This window comes from Odontomachus brunneus, unplaced genomic scaffold, assembly GCF_010583005.1.
Source record: "Odontomachus brunneus isolate Ranch 3 - 2012 unplaced genomic scaffold, Obru_v1 Obru_scaffold_012, whole genome shotgun sequence".
NCBI lineage: Eukaryota > Metazoa > Arthropoda > Insecta > Hymenoptera > Formicidae > Odontomachus > Odontomachus brunneus.
In genome coordinates, this window is record NW_022639462.1 from 735,741 (window position 1) to 752,222 (window position 16,482).

The 16,482-nt window shown below is 48.5% G+C and overlaps 2 protein-coding genes across 4 annotated transcripts in view; both read right to left on the reverse strand.

The window, feature by feature from the left end:
* Nucleotides 1-3,679, reverse strand: part of LOC116840900 (LIM domain only protein 3-like) — a 122,700-nt gene extending 119,021 nt beyond the window's left edge. Inside the window, exon 1 of the mRNA XM_032808227.1 lies at nt 3,551-3,679. The gene's annotated coding sequence lies outside the window, so the exon portion shown is untranslated. The remainder of the gene's footprint in view (nt 1-3,550) is intronic.
* Nucleotides 373-16,482, reverse strand: part of LOC116840898 (LIM domain only protein 3-like) — a 105,055-nt gene continuing 88,945 nt past the window's right edge. For all 3 annotated transcript variants that reach the window (XM_032808224.1, XM_032808225.1, XM_032808226.1), the window contains 4 exons: nt 14,322-14,433; nt 13,695-13,958; nt 5,141-5,381; nt 373-4,817 (listed from right to left, as the gene is read on the reverse strand). In XM_032808224.1, coding sequence (XP_032664115.1) covers nt 4,662-4,817; nt 5,141-5,381; nt 13,695-13,958; nt 14,322-14,410 — 750 coding nt within the window. In that variant the 5' untranslated portion in view covers nt 14,411-14,433 and the 3' untranslated portion in view covers nt 373-4,661. The remainder of the gene's footprint in view (nt 4,818-5,140; nt 5,382-13,694; nt 13,959-14,321; nt 14,434-16,482) is intronic.

Consider the following 16,482-nt stretch of genomic DNA (forward strand, 5'->3'; position numbering starts at 1 on the left):
CCCTCTCTCTCTCTCTCTCTCTCTCTCTCTCTCTCTCTCTCTCTCTTTCCATCCTCGCCAACCCACCCGTCCCCTCTCATAGCACACGTTGAATGGAATCCTCGATCGGATCGGTGAACTTATGTGAGCTGGGACTTTACCTCGATTTCGGCTCGACGTGACAGGAAGATAGGCAGCGGGTTGTCGGATAAGGGAGAGGGAGCCGTAAACTGGGAGCGATGACGAAGAAGACGAGGAAGCGCAACGTCCCGCGCGTGGAAGGAACGCGTGCAGGATCCGCCGGGGGATGTGTCTGGGATTTAAACTCGCACTCCGACGCCGTCTCCTTCTCGGCTGCGAAATAAAAAGAGAACGTCTTTGGAATGCACCAGGTTGTATTTATAAGAATGTTATATTTTCTCGGTAGTAATGGGAGCCCCCGCGCGAAGGGGAGCGGTCGTAAATATATTAATAGAGCCCTAGTAAGTGATATTATATACAGATGGATAAAAAACGGGAAAGAATCGTCCCTCGTTCTCTCCGCCTACACGTGGGAGACGGTGTCCTTCGCTCGTCACTGTATCGCCTTCTATCGTCCGACTCTCTCTCTCTCTCTCTCTCTCTCCCTCTCTCTCTCTCTCTCACTCTCTCTCTCTCTCTCTCTTCCACTCTCCGCTATGTCACAGGATCTTTGTATTAACGCGATACGATAGTCGTCGGGTTCGATCCATTGTTGTTCGGTAATTTACAAGTACTCGATGTACAAACTAACTTCCCATTACACCTGCGTTCTCTCGGATTTCGCGCGCGTTGCTTAATCGGACGTTACGACGACGATTCTGCTTTCGGTGGAATCCGCATAAAAATTTCCCAAGATTTTCCCAGTCGTAGCATAAATTCTGCTTGCCCAAGTATATCCTAAAATGAGTTATATCTATTGGGAACTCCATTTTTATCCCAATCATAGTTCTTTGTCCAAAATCAAAACAGAAATACTTTGGAAACTCGCGTTTTTTTAATCGATATATTTTTAAAGTATCAAACAGAGAATCTCATTTTTATATCAACTACTGTATTCAATAAAATGAAATGTAAAAAAATAAGATATTTTTAAAACATTTTAAGCATTTTACTGAATAATGAAATTATTTGAAAAATCAACATGGTTCATTCAATTCTGACGTAAAAAAATAAAGACCAGAAAAAAACTGAGAAAACTTTGGGTTTCCTCGCTTAGAATCGCATGTTTGAGACATTACACTTGTATCCAAAACCCACAATTACTTCGGGAAACCAGGCTGAATCCCAAGAAATTTTCTATGCGAAAACGCGGCACCGTTTGCACCGACGATCATTCCATCCGGAACGGACGCGTCTTACCTCGCCATTCAGCGGCGAGATCCCTGACTAAAGCGGATCTTCAACCAGCGGCTGCTGCTTTTCGAGACTTTGTCCGCTTTGGGATTCATTGAGTAACCGTAATCGTTAACTCAGTCCGGCGCAGAACGATCAGTCGCAACACGGACGATTGACCCGTAATCGTATCTGCGAGATAATAAGGAGATCCGGCATTAGACAGATTCCACTTGTCTGCAATGGTGCGCATTGAGACTTGTTCAGAATACGCGGAGCAAGATTGGTATAGGTTGGAGTAAGAAATAAAAATAATTAATTATCACGTTTACGTAAAGAGGAATACTTCGGGTTCTCGAAGGGAGCTAGAATATGATAGATGTAAGCGATTACTTTTCATTCATGCTCCAACTTGCATCAAGCTTATTCCGCGTATTGCAGACGAGTCTTCATTCTTACTTTCAAGCGACATTGGTGCAACCGGCGTCCGACGGTCGTGAGCGAAAGAAAGCCCGGATACACGCGAGAACGAGACAGACCGGTACCTTCCGGCGTCGCGGGAAATTACTCACGGTAAGTAGCGTTAACTCGCGAGCTCACGATTAATAATGCTCGCGCGCGGCGACGAACGCGCGGCGCAAGAGCGTTTCCATACCTCGATTCCATACCTTCTCCCTCCTGTTTCGCACGATTACGAAGGATGTGTGTGCCGTTTGGCGTTTGGTATAGATAAGCGCCGCTCGTATTTTTGGCATTGAAGCGTTAAAGCTAAGTGACTAAGCCCCTCGCCGCTCTCCGGCGTCTCCGGCTCGCGACTTTGCATCGGTGGCGGATTAACGTACTCGAAGATCCCAGTCGAGAGAGTTGCTTTGAGACCTGCCAGATCTGTCTTTGTGTCTACACGGATGAAAAACTGTATGATTGGTCTATTCGCACCAAAATCTATTCGTACCAACCGACATGATTGGTACAAGCAGATTTGGGGAAAACCAGATAGCTTCGGGAGTAAAGCTCATGTGCTTCATCTTGAGAGAAACACGGTGAATATAACATTGCGAAAAAGTCTTTTAAATCTGGATACTCTTTTCCCTAAGTTTTGTTGAAATCGAAATAATATTAAAAAATAGAAAAAACTGATTCGTAGTGGCAAAACAAATTCGACTTTCTCGCTTTTGTCTTAAGTTTTCATTGTGAAAGAATAAAGTTAAGCGACAATGTTACTAGCCAGAGCGTTACCAGCTAGAATAAAGTTTCTTGCAAATGTATGATATACTCTAGTTGTGTGATAATAAAAGCACAATTTCCACTCATAAAGTTGCTGTAATCGAGTATATGGACGAATGAGATAAAGTTGGCCTATAATTAAAGGCCTGCAGGAGGGCTGTGGAGATCTCTCGCGGAGATCCCGGAACCATTAATCAGGATACATATTTTATATGCAATGTTTTTTACCCTCCATGGTACTGAACGATCCGGATCAAGATGCTTACGTCATTGCATATTCGTATTTTGATTATTATTATAAAAAACAAAACGATTGACATGATCGTGGCGAGCATTAGCATATAGAAGAAGGCTGTCGCTACCATGTTTGTGTAGTCAGTCACAAGAATCAATTGTCTGAGAAGTTGTAATTTAAAAATTATGAAATATGGGACATCTAGCCCCTGTGTGGGCCAACCATACTGCTTTTTCCGTGCACGACTGCGAAAGCTCATAATCATCGAACTCATGATGAACGTGAATTACTGTTATCCCCGACGATTCGTGAAACGTTGAAAAATGATAAAAATATTTTCCCGATTCGTACGATAATCCGCCGTTGCTCCTAGCTGTCGCGAACACACGCCGGATAGATACTTGCGAAAAGTAATTCGCCGTGACGCGCGTCGGGCTATCCAAAACTCAATCTGTCCGCGACGCTCGCTCCGAGGGGTTCTTAACCTAATGTCTTGAATTATCTCTTTGGTATCGACTGTCGCGGGCACGTCCCACTCTGACGCAAGAGGATCAGCGACCGCGCGACATAACGGAAATTTCACGAGACTAGAAGAACACGAAAGTTAAGTCCACCGCGTCGTTTCCGAATGCTGTGTGCGCGACGAGGGAAAAATCACTGGTTGCTGATTGGTAATTTGCATGACGCGCGCGCGAGTCCAAGTCGCGATCGCGCTCGACATTTCTCCAATCGCGAAATATAAAATAATCATCATCTTACTTTTCCTTCCCCTCCGGCAGCGCCCTCTCAGTCGGCTGTGAAACGAGAGATCGCAGGATTATGGCACGTGTTACAGAACCCCTCGTGTCCTCTTCGCTCTCGCTGAAAGTTCGTCTCTCTTTCTCTCTATATCTCTCTCTCTCTCTCTCTTTCTCTCGCAGTTCCCTTTCCTCTGAATCGGCGCTCCACGTCCTTACGGATGGACGACGGCGGTATCACGAGCGGGATAAGAGTCATTTTGGTGGGCCTGCGTATACTGGTAATTGTTTCATCCTCCCTCTCTCTTCCTCACTCGCGGAGTCGAATACGACATAGATTTATTTACAGGCGACTCCGCGCCACTCGCACACTCTCACACGCACGCACGCACGCACGCACTGCGAAAGCCGCATTCTCACCCTCCGTGTCTCGTCTCTCGCTAGAAATATATCTTACATAAATCATCTAATTTATCTTTACGTGTGTTGTGTGTCGTCGTATCTTACAAGATGCACATGTGCATCAGCCTCCGGACAGCACACGACGACCAGACGATGTTTGAGGAGTGTCTAGGATCTTACGATGTCGCTTGGACGTCTGTGCGTGCCCGAGTGCAGTGTACGTGTTGCGTATCTCTCTGTATGTGTGTGTGTGTGTGTGTGTGTGTGTGTACGTGGGTCTGTTTGCAAATACGGTGTATCGAGCGTGCTCTAGCCCGTACCTCGCGCGTGTTCTACAGTATTAACATATCCGCCATGAAATTTGTTCATTTTCCACGATCACAGTGATTCCGATCTCCAACATCAGCGAGCGTCACTTCATCCCCCGAGCCCGCGATTCGGACTTCGCTTCGCGTCTCCGATACTTGGCGCACACGTTCCGCGTACCGTCCAGCTTGCTTGTCGACCCCAGTCTATCACTCTTCGACCCCTCAACGACCCCTTTTTGTCCATCGCGTCGTCCTCAGCGGTGCAACGTATACTTCTTCCGTCCCCACTCCCTCTTCCCCCCCTTTGCTCCTCCCGTCCGTTCCTTGGAATATGCAATTATCTCCGCGGAGCGAGGAGCACTCCCGTCGGTCTTAGTAACCACTGAGACACCTGAGCTTCTTCAGAGGCGGCGAAGCCTCGTTTCAGCTGGTCGGCGCCTGCATCGACATCGGGGGCGGCTTCACGGGCCCGAGAGCGGGTCCGGACAGGCCGTTGTTGTTCATATCGCCCGGCGCCCTCGGTCCGCCGACTCCTATAGCCGTCCCGTTCACCGTCGGCGTGCCGCCCGACATTTGACCCTGAAGTCATAAAAGATTCGCAAAACGTGAGACGACACCCCCCCCCTCCCCCCCTCCCCGCGTCGCACACCTCGCGAATCTTAATTCTCGCGAACTTTCAATTACACGAAGGAGAGAAACCTGACAAGTGTCGCGCGCGCGGTTACCGAAAAAAATCACAACTGAGACGCAATTCTTTGGCAATAATCAGAGAGAAATAGGAAATGCTGGAAGAAATACGCTGCTTGGAAATTGATCAAATTTATCTGACATTATTATTCTAAACATTTCGCGGATTTGCTTCATCAACCAGACGCGCGTTCGCGTGATTCGTTGGCACTTACGTTGGGCACGTGATTGTGTTGAGCCACCGACTGCCCCAGACCTTGATGAGCTTGCAGCGGATTGTGTCCCGGGTGCATGTTCTGGCCCGGGGGCGTCGGTGTAGGGGGAAGTTGCCTTTTGATGTATGCTAATGAGGCGGGTGTCTGTAGCGCCATATTAGCGAAGGCTAGCCTCTCCTCATAGTCGTACTCGCAGAGAATCTTATTCTCGCACAAGTAAAACCGATCGCCCACGCAAAACCTGCAAGCAGAAAAGGCATCCTGTGTGTCGAAAGCGCAATGAGTACACGACGACTCGCGTTCGACGAGACGTTGTCCTACATATCTCTCTCTCTCTCTCTCTCTCTCTCTCTCTCTCTCTCTCTCTCTCTCTTTCTCGGATATACAATTATAATTCTCTGGTCAGTAATTCCGACGCACGAATGAGGACGTTCCTTGGACAAACAGAAAAGTGTAAAAACTATGCCTCTCTACATTGCACAATTAATAAAAACAGCTTCACACATTGATTACTAGTCGCGTGTGTGTGTGTGTGTGTGTGTGTGTGTGTGTGTGTGTCAGTAGTTCGCAATAAAATTTATTTGGCCCATCGCGCGCAAAAGGCTCAAAAAGATTCAAAGGAAATTAGTGGATTCGATTAACGGATGAAGCCTCACAATGATCACTATCAACATGACCAGAGCGATTTTTATTTGCACCTATCCTGTTCCTTTCAGTTTTTTATGCCGCTGAAAGTAAAAAAAAAACATTCCCTTATAACCTATATTAAGCATTAACTCAAATGAAAGATATCGTTGAGTAGGTTCAGAACACATATATTTTTATATATCTGTGGTTTATAGTTAACACGATAAAGAACGTCATGAATCAATTATTTATATGTATAATATGTAAATATATATCGATAGATCATTTTACATTACGCAAGGTACACGACGAGCAGATGAATCTACTTGACGATATCTTTCGTTTGAACTATTGCTTAATATAAACTATAAGTGAACGTTTCTTCTAATTTAGCCCTCTAGTGAACAAAGTAAGGGCCCATACAGATGAATGAATCTTGCCAAGTTTTTCCTTATGAAACACTGGAAGAGAATAGAGTAGATGCGAGTAGTCGCTCCTGGTCACACCATTGTAGCCATTGTCAGTTTAGGACCTCGCGAGGAGCCAAACCTCCGTTGCTCCAAAAATTCGATCAATCGCGAGGGCGGAGGAGAAAACGAAGAGAGAGTCGACAGAAATTCGAAAGAGGAGTTCCGCTAGATAACGAGCATATCGTAATACGCATCGAGCAAATAATTATTATCGGGGCCTCTGTCCGCATGCGGCCTCGTATTCGCTTTGATCCCGGGCTAGGAAATACGAGAGCGAAATACGAGAGCGCGGCGCGGCGCGGCGTCGCGCCGCGTCGGGGATCGCTCGGGTCGAGTCTGGCTCGGGGTAGATACTCTCATAATCGCACGGCAAATAGAATTATCGCGTTGCTGCGCGTGGCCGTGCTGGCAGCAAGCGCGCGGCTTATACCGGGTTTCGCTCGTTTCCCCTATTATACGCGTCGTCTGCTAAATGACGCCACACTCCAATCGGATACCTACCCCCCTCCTTCTCTCTCTCTCTCTCTCTCTCTCTTTCTCTCTCCTCCATCCTTCAGCTTTCCTCCGCAGCCCACTACCCCGGCGGCAGCGGCTCGCCTTGCCACTCGACATGTCCGACACAATCGTTCCGCTAGATTTTTAATCCGCACGCGAATAATTTAATTGCCCCGCGCAAATTAGCGCCGTGATCGATACACATGCATACACACGACAGGAGTACGGCTGTTTTTGGTCTCTCCCCCGATCTCTTTCTCACTCTCTCTCGATACACAGCTGACACACATCGGCGAATGCGTGTGCAACCCCTGGTGTTCTGATTTCAATGAGTGAAAACGACTGTAACAAGCAGCAAAGTGCCCACAGTGAGGAGAGGAATAGTGCAAACGTGCGCCAATCAAACGCGTATTAATTAAAATATAATGACCGTCGTTACCGGATAATTGATACCCTTACGGGCTTTTTGCCTTGTGCCCGGCGAGCGATACAATCGCGACGGAGGTGTATTTGTATTTCGCCATTAGTCATTTCCCATTAATCCTCAGGGCGATTCGAGCGGCACGCGGGAGGCTGGCGGGAGGCGTGAAAAAAAAATTAATATCCGGCGGGCTCGCGGACGGCAGTGCTGGACGGCTTAAACGAAAATAATCCTTGTAACGCTTTGGATACCTTTTTCGGCCGTCTGGCTAGAGGCAGATACTGTCGTAATTGCGCGGGCAATAGAATTATCGCGTTGCACGAGAGCGCAGTCATTCCGGACCTTCCATTATGCGCGTGCGAATAATGCCGCGCAAAGCCCGATCCTTTCTCGCGAAAACGGCGCAAATACGGTCTGCCGTGGAACGATATCGAGGGGCGCGCGCGGGCGCGGATGCACAAACGCTAGCCCATAATTTTCCACCTGGACCCCCTCCCCCCTCCCCGGCATTTTTGCACGGACGAGTGATACGTCGCGCAACCCACCTCGAAATCGCCGTCCAAGGAGAAAGACGTCGAGCGCACGAATATTCTATTTAGATCGATCAAACGGGGGGTTAGTTGGACGGATAGCCTTGGTCAAGTATTAAAACTGATCCACGTAACACCGGGGATAGCGCACTGACTACAACTGGCTATCGCGTACGTTTATAGGATATACTGGGTGACCGACAATTATTCACACATCCGTTGTGAGCAGAACTCATAAAACTGAACACAAAATTCTCCTATTATTTCACAAACAACCATGTAAGATTTTGAGTTATTAATAATAAAAAGATTAGCGAATGATCATGCACGATAGACGCAGGGTAGATGGCTGCTTGATTGTCCGCAATTAAATGCACCAGTCTTTTTTTAATTGATAACCAAAAATCTACGTGATCATTCGCAAAATTCGGTAAAGATCTTTCTTTTTCAATTTCACTTAATCCGCAAACACACGACAGCAGACGTCGCCTTTCATCCACCGTGATCGCGCACGATTACATTCATCAATCTTTTTCAATTAATAACTGAAAATTTTACGTCGTTGTCTGTGAAACAGTAGAGAAATTTTGTGTTCAGTTTGACGAATTCTACCTGTATACAACAGATGTGTCAGTAATTATCAAACACCCTGTATAGTGAGAGGGAGCAAGGGAGAAAATAAAAGAAAAATTAAGGTTAAAGCACCAATACCCAGGCTAATTGCACTGATAGCTATCTTTGGGCATTTTTATTGTTTCGGTATTTTTCATCTTTTAACATAGAGAATATATACAGGGTGTTGAAAAACAACATAGCACAAATTTATCTACGTATTCCTCAGACAATTCTAAGAACAAAAGTTTATATAAACATGTGTCCGAAACGGCTTAGTTTTTGAGATAGAGGGCTTCGAAAATTGCAATTTTTAATAATATAATAATAATAAATAATATATAATATATAATAATAATAAATTGTCTTTAAAATATTAAAATCTGGTATTCAAACAGAATTTTTTTTCTTTTTACAAAGATAGGGTTAAAACTATCCCACGCTTTTCTTATTATCCTTATTTCTAGTTTTTATTCAAAAACTTTTTTAGCATTTTCAGAAAGAGTTTAGCACAGACATGTGCCAAATTTCATTTAATTATTGTCATTAGTTTCCAAGTTATTATTGTTACAAAAAAAATTGCAATTTTCAAAGCCCTCTCTCTCAAAAACTAAGCCGTTTCGGTCATATGTTTATATGAACTTTTGTTCTTAGAATTGTCTGAGGAACACGTAGAAAAATTCGTGCCATGTTGTTTTTCAACATCCTGTATACATATGTTGTATATGCACATATATTTTGTTGTTTTGAAAGTTTAAATATCCGTGTTTAAAGGCCAAAAGCCGTGTTTAAAGGCCAAACAATAAGAATATCCATGAATAGGCACGTGTCCGAGAATTAGTACTTTTGTTTCTCGGCAATAAGCTGGGAATCATACATCGGCGCGTGTGACGGCGTCTCCGCGTTTTTCTACCTTCATCGAGACACCTTTTATTCACCGTCGTGAACAAAATATTAAGAATACGTCGGAAGTCTTTCCTACCAAAGTATTAATTTCCATCGTAGCGCGCAGCATGTCGCGCAACACTCGTCTCTCGCCAACGCGCACGAAGTCATAAACGTTTAAAATTTGATTTATCTCTTGTTCTATGCGTTCATCGCAATGAGAGCAAATTCGCCGCCGCCGCCGCCGCCGCCGCCGCCGTGCGAACGCTTTATTACAGCGCGAGCGCACCTAGCACGCCCCACCTCTACGTAATTGGCGCAATTCCGTAAGTGTTTCCATTCAATTTTCTTTTTATTACGTGCCTGCCAGAGCCACCCTCCGCCCGCCCGCCCGCTCGCTCGCTCCCTCTCGCCCGTCCGCCCACATGCCGCGTCGCACGCACACCCCCGACGTCGCGGGATACATCACGTTGTTTACGGTCGTTTTGACACGTTTCACGGCACCCGGGAGCCCGCGACGCGTTGCAATTTCTTCGCTCCGTTCGAACGCGAGGGTGAGACCGCGAGCGGCAGCTGCCCCCGCCGTGGCCGCGTGTGTTCGCCCCGGTCGGACGGGATCCATACGGCGTCTAACCGCGCGTTCATCCGCCTCGTCCATTAGAGAGACGTATCTACTCCCGCTGAATTTCGGCGCGATAAGATTTCCGATGGGAATTACTCGAACACGAAGCGCCGCGTCACGGCCGCTTCGATTGCGGCGACCTTAAATCGATCACCCCCTCCGCCCCGCTCGCGGCTGCGGGGGCGTCGGGACGCCTGAGAAACATCCACTGACCGGGGTTAGTGAACCATCGACGTGGAAGATAGTTCGTGGGAGGGTGGATGAAGTCGCGCGCGAGAGAACGACTCTACGGTCTGCATGGAAAATTTCAATCTGGGTGGCGCTCAGATAACTCGGTTGAATCTTTAACGAGGGTAGCCCCGGCTTCGCCAGCAGCCAGAGGAGAGCCGCAGGACAATGGGGCGGGCGGGCGGGCCAGGGGGGATGGATGGTAGGAGGACGATACCGACACGAGGAGAAACGGATAGTGGGCGGGTGGGCGAGTGCGGCGACGACGACGACGACGTTCGATCGGCGCGACGACGACGACTACTATGAGGTGCAAAGGCGGAAAGTAGCCGCTGCGATTCAATAAATGATACCACTGGTGGCAATGCGTGACCCCGTTAGAGGCACTTTACGGGCCGCTCCGTCGACGTGGCCATAGTCCTCAAAGAGTAATACCGTCTCTGCACGAGCTTCGGCGCATCAAAGTTTCAGCGATCTCGTCGTGCGCGTCTCGGACCCCTGACACGGACAGTATGTGTGTGTGTGTGTGTGTGTGTGTGTGTGTGTGTGTGTGTGTGTGTATCGTACCTGTGTGTATGTATATGTACGCCAGTTTCTCAGATAAAATCTTTATTCGACGCACCGCGGTGTGAATCGCGGAAATTGCGGAATTGCCGAGCGACGGGGCGGCACGTTCGAGAGAGCGGGCACACGTGAGAGCGAACGTGATGTATCCTCAGCGGGACGACGATAGAAAGCTGGGAGAAAAAAAGAGGAAACAAGCGCGTGTAATATCGCGCAATAATACGCGATGAAAATCACGTTCTCGTAATACGATCTCGAGGCGGCGGCGCGTAGCGATCGCCCGCGAATGAGAAATTTCACGTTGATCGCAATTTCGCCGGGGGAGCCTCGCTCCGCCGACGGGATATCGAATCCAAGTCGCAGGGGCGAAAGTTTAATCGAGTAGTCATTATGTTTGACCGGATTCGACGGAAGCAAAGAAATCGGAGGGGAAAAGCAGATACGCGATGCGGCGCTTGCGCGCACACTGTGGAGCGTGTGTGTTTGTGTGCATCGGGGGTGCAAGAGAAAGAGAGAGAGAGAGAGAGAGAGAGAATGAGGGAAAAGGGAAGACAAGAGAACGAAAGAGAGAACGCGAGAGAAAGAGAGAGAGAGGAGGACGGGAGGGAGAGAGAGAGAGAGAGAGAGAAAGAGCTAATTGCATCGGTAAATCATCCTCTAACCAGGAGGGTGGGTGCCTAGTCGCCGCCACTGGCAACCCTTTATTCTGTGTTATTACAGTCTAAAGTTACCCCGTGTAATTGTTGCTGTTTAATTGCAAACTCTAAGTCGTCTCGTTACAGGACGCGCAGCGCTGCGAGTAATTGGCCTCTTCAAATTTACCTACCTGCTTTTTAGCGCGGCGCGATCGCACGTGCGCGCGCGAGCACGCGAGGGGTCGCACCGAATATATTCCGCATCAGGCATATTTCATCGCGCGCTTTAATTGCGCCCGTATATCGTACCTGACACGCAACGCGATTGTTACAACAAATAAAACGGCTGAATAATGCAGCTGTCCCAATTTACTCTTTCCCGATTCGCGCGCGCGCGTCCGCGGTGCCGTTGCGGACCCTCGCACAGCGCGCTCCTCGCGCGCGCGTCTTCGTGTTGTCAACACGCCTTGGTCCTTTCGGCCGATCGCGTCTCCTTCTCCCCAGGTTCGGATACAGTTTTGACGCTGACGCGCGACTCGCCCACTTTCCACGCGTCTAACCCAATCCGCGCACCCCTCACTCGGGACGGTCTCGCCACGAGTGGCGCGAGCGAGCAAGCGGAGGCATTGTCGAAGATAGACAATGCCGGACGATAAAAACGTAAAATTGATGCTCTTTTGTTCACATTGTTTGAGACGCTGTGCAACGTTTGCCGCACGCCTGGACGAGCCATTGCTATTGGCTTGGAACTACATCCTCCACCTCCGGCTTCTCTATCGTACCCCTCGCGCCACCGCCGCTGCCGCCGCCGCCACTATACCACCCCTGTGTGCCTGTCCGCCATTCTCCGTCGATAGAGCAACCGAATCCCTCTCTGCTATCTGCTCTCTCTCCTGGACGTTGTTACCTCCCCCGCGAAAAAACGAGTCACTTCGTCCGTAAGCCAGCATTGTACCGCTTCGCTGGCTTTGTGCTCTCGTTTGTACGGTTTTCCGCCATTGAATCGCGACAGAGGCCTGGCCGCGCCTCGTCGCTGCCACATATTGTTTACACGTACCACACCACGGCCCGTAGGATAATTAAAACGACCGAAGAAAAGAATAACGGATGATAACGCGCCGCTCCGATCGATGGAAATGCCGCAACGGTTGATCCCGCGTCGACGGCGTCCGTGGTTTCAAGTGCGACAGAGTAAAGCCCGCGATATATTGAAAGTCGAGAGAGAAAGAGAAAGAGAGACAGAAAGAGGAGGGGGGAAGAAATATCACCGATATCCCGATCGCGAAGATAATCTCGATCGAGCGCGAAAAAGTCAGCGATACTCGGATATTACGTAACTGGTCTTGAAAGACGGAATGGATCGAATGAAGATGAGATACAGGATAAGAGGAAAAGAGAGAGAGAGAGAGAGAGAGAGAGAGGTGAGAAAGGCGTTCATCGTCAGCCTGAGGCAACTCCTCTAAGGACATCACCGAGAAAGTTAGAAAACTTATGCACTTATATTACGCGATACATATAAGAAACTCATACATATATAAAAAGATATATATATGTAAGATAAAAGTCGGAGACTATTAAAATTGGAATCTAGGTTAGATTAGGTTATTCCAGAATCTCTTCAGCGCGTAATAACTCATTGACCACGACAGTCAAGACTACAGTTCTGAAATCCAGCTTTAGGACAGAGAGAGGAATGTACGATAATAATAGTAAGGACAGACGCGAAGGATAAATCGATCAGGAGGCATCGCGCATTCGGTCGAACGGTGGGAGTCGAGGCCGTGAATGTACGCGAGGACGTGCCGCGGGGTTTCACGATGAAGTTGATTCGACCGCTGCCGGGTCGGAGAATGGCAGCGCGAGCGAAAGAAGAGGTCACGGCGAAGAAAGTGCAGGGTGATTTCCCAGCTGACCTGTAAACCAACCTCCCCTAGTGGGCTCTGCCTCATGGACCAGTGTAGTCGCATCCCCGTGGCCGTTCCTCGCTCCTTCCTTGTGTCCACACGGGGAAGATGCATCGTTCGCGAAAACCGTGAGCCGCGGGAAGAAGCAGGAAAAAAGAAAGGAAGAAAGCAAGAGGTAAAAAGAGAAGGAGAGAGAGAGAGAGAGAGAGAGCGGACGACGTAAATTTACCGATTTGAATTCTGCATAATCGCTATCCTTGATTTCACATGGTGCACGGTGGTCTTTGATAATTGGCTACCCCCAACGTAATGTTACCTCCAGATCGTATCCTACTAAATTTCGTAAAAATCGCGAGTTTCTAAGGATTTCGCTCGCAATTCGCGTAGTCTGAAAATGGAAGCCTTGTCCTCTTCGAGCGGGCCTCTTTACGCTTTCGATATTGGCATTGGATAATAAGACAAGATGTGACATCTCACGCCTTGAATACAGGTAGAATTGAGCGAGAAGTCCGCTCGAGGAGGTTCAGTAATGAGAGAATTTCCGGCGTTTATCGTACTCACCGATGAGTGCATTGTTGACAGGCGAAGCAGTCGAGATGATAGACATTCGTCCTGGCCCTCATGACCATCTCGAACGCCGGTATTTGTTTGTTACATGCCGCGCAGCATCCTGTGTTGCCGAAGAGCCTGAGGTAGTCCCTCTTACAGAGGATAAGGTTAGCTTTGGTGTAGAGGGTAGAGCCGACCTCTCCTAACCTACAGTCGCAGCATCCGCACTTGAGGCAGTCCTCGTGCCAGTAGAGGTCCAAGGCCTTGAGGAGGTACCTGAAGAACCGACCGCAGTTTTCCTTCTTACCGGCCGTTAAACCTCGCAAGTTTCTCTTTTATCTCGATATCTGATATATGTATATTTCTCGGGATCAAATGATCGGTCCCCGCTTCCCGGTCAACAGGGAGAGCGGGGAAACCCATCGCGGGGGAGGGGGAGGGGGAGGACGACGACGACGAAAGATCGACGTTCGCGTCGAGCCGGCTTTCTTTTGGAATTCTAACGAAGCATCGATATCGCGAGGGGATTATTAGCAAAGTATGAAGTACGACGAGATCAGCGATGGGGATCATTTCTTTTCTGCTTCCTTTACTTGTTCAAGGAGATGCAAACTGTACAGAAAACGCCGACGCGCTTACCTCTCCGTAATTGTCTTTCCGCAGCCGGCGCACTCCTGCTGCGTCGAGCCATTTTTATTCGTCTCGGATTTGCTCACGTCCATAGTCATCGTGATCTTGGCTACGGCGCCGTCTGGAACATTAAGAGCAAATCGAACGGTCACAACGGTGCTGCCGTATGTCGTCGTTTAGGGGAACACTTAAAGCGCCGACGGGAGAGCGAGATTAACCTGTAATTTCTTCTTCATTTTTTTCTATCCCGATATCTCGCGCGCCCTACATTGAGAGAAAACAATCCAACTGAAGTTAATTCATCCAACTGAAGTTAATTATTCAAAACCTCCCGATTGTTATTATCACTGTAACACATTGTGGCATAATTTAACTTGAAAAAATGGACTTTTTCCGACAACAATTGATAGTAATTATCTCTCCATGCGATTATAGCTACAAGCGATCATAGTCACAAGTGCCAAACATTTTTTTTGCTCAGTGTAGACGCGATCGAAAATAAACGCGCCGACATTTTTACCGCTGGGCGGCGCAATAATCCGTCACAGATACGGTGCGATATAAAATTTTCGGCGAGTCGACAGCTCGGGAGCGTGAGTGCGCGCGTGAGCGATGAGAGAATTATACGGCCGGGTCATTTCGGCGGCCAAAATTTGATTTCCCGAGTTAATGAGAACTTATCGTACTCGCTCGGGGATTCGGCGCGCTCACGTATCCGCTCGTGTTTATAAGGGGGCAACTTCTGGGACGGCTAGCGTGCCATGCACGCGTATCCCGCAGTTATAAGCGTCTCCGACGTCGTAAGTGGCTGACAGCACGCAATAATTAGCGCAGCTAATTGGAACCGTTCCTGCATCCTCGTACAGCCAGACTCCAATAAGCAGCGACGCACTGCGCCATGGGTGCCGTTTGGATCTTTCCTGAGTGTGGCGGTGTAACGTTTCTTTGTGTATTTTTTCTTCCTTTTTTCAACTACGCCGCCATCCGAAGCAGCGTCTCTTAACCGCTCTGCCGCAAGCGCACCCGTCGGGCGCAATGAATGAATGACAATTGAGACTCTCAAGAATCACAGAACCACACTTAGAAAGAAACCCTTGGCATTTGTAACGATTATATACCTATAATCACATAGAGAAATAATTACTACAACTTACGGCCGCGAAAGTTTTTATTAAATTCTACTATAATGTTGATGATAATAATCTTATGTGCATATCACTGCTATCCTTTTGCTACAGAAAATATGATTGGAAAGATGGTTATAATTTTGGCCAGATCAACTACTTTTTTCTCTCTTGGTGCAGATTACTTTCAATTTTTGTTGAGCGGATGGCACACACAGAAGAACGTAAGCAGAGAGCGGTAAAAAGATTGACCAACCGTAATCGATTATTCCTGAACCGTAGGAAGAGAAGCGGCGAGACCGTACCTGGTCAATTTGCTCGCTGCTCACGCTTTACTGCGTGCTTTACTTTCAATCGTGAGAATCGCGGACTTTCGCCGAGCGCGGTGCTATCGCGACCCATCAGGGCGCGAGTGAAGAATACATTCGACCGGAGCCATCGAGAGGCCACGCGCGTTGAGGGACGAAAACGGCGTTCGCGATCGCGAGGACGCGGTGTTACGTTCCTCTGATGCGTAATACTTCGCGGGCTAAAGTGGAGTGAGGGTAGTGCGGTGGCGGAGGTGGCGGTGACGGTGGCAGTGGCGGCAGAAGGGGTGAGCGAAGTGGGCCGCTGCCGCGTTCCGTTCGAAACGACGACGAGCGGGCGGACGCGCGGCGGGGGCTTAATTAATTAGCCGGATACTTTGAGTAACAATCCATTATTACATACAAACATCCTCGGCCTCGGGGCCGAGCTGCAGCTTTATGCTGCTAATTGGCCTTCTCAAAGCCGGGAGAGACCCGGGCACGAGTTATAAACGCTACTCCTTCCCTCCCTCCCGCCCTCCCTGGCCCACGCCGGCCCGCAGCCACCGCGCACCCCTCTTCGCCGCCCCGGTTACAATTTTCTCTCTCGCTACCGCCCGCCACCTACCCCTTTTCTCTCTGTCTCACCTCTCCTTCTCTATCTCTCTATCTCGGTATCTCGCTCGAAAACCTTTCGCTCCTACCTCCTCTCTCTCTCTCTCTCTCTCTCTCTCTCTCTCTCTCTCTCTCTCTCTCTCT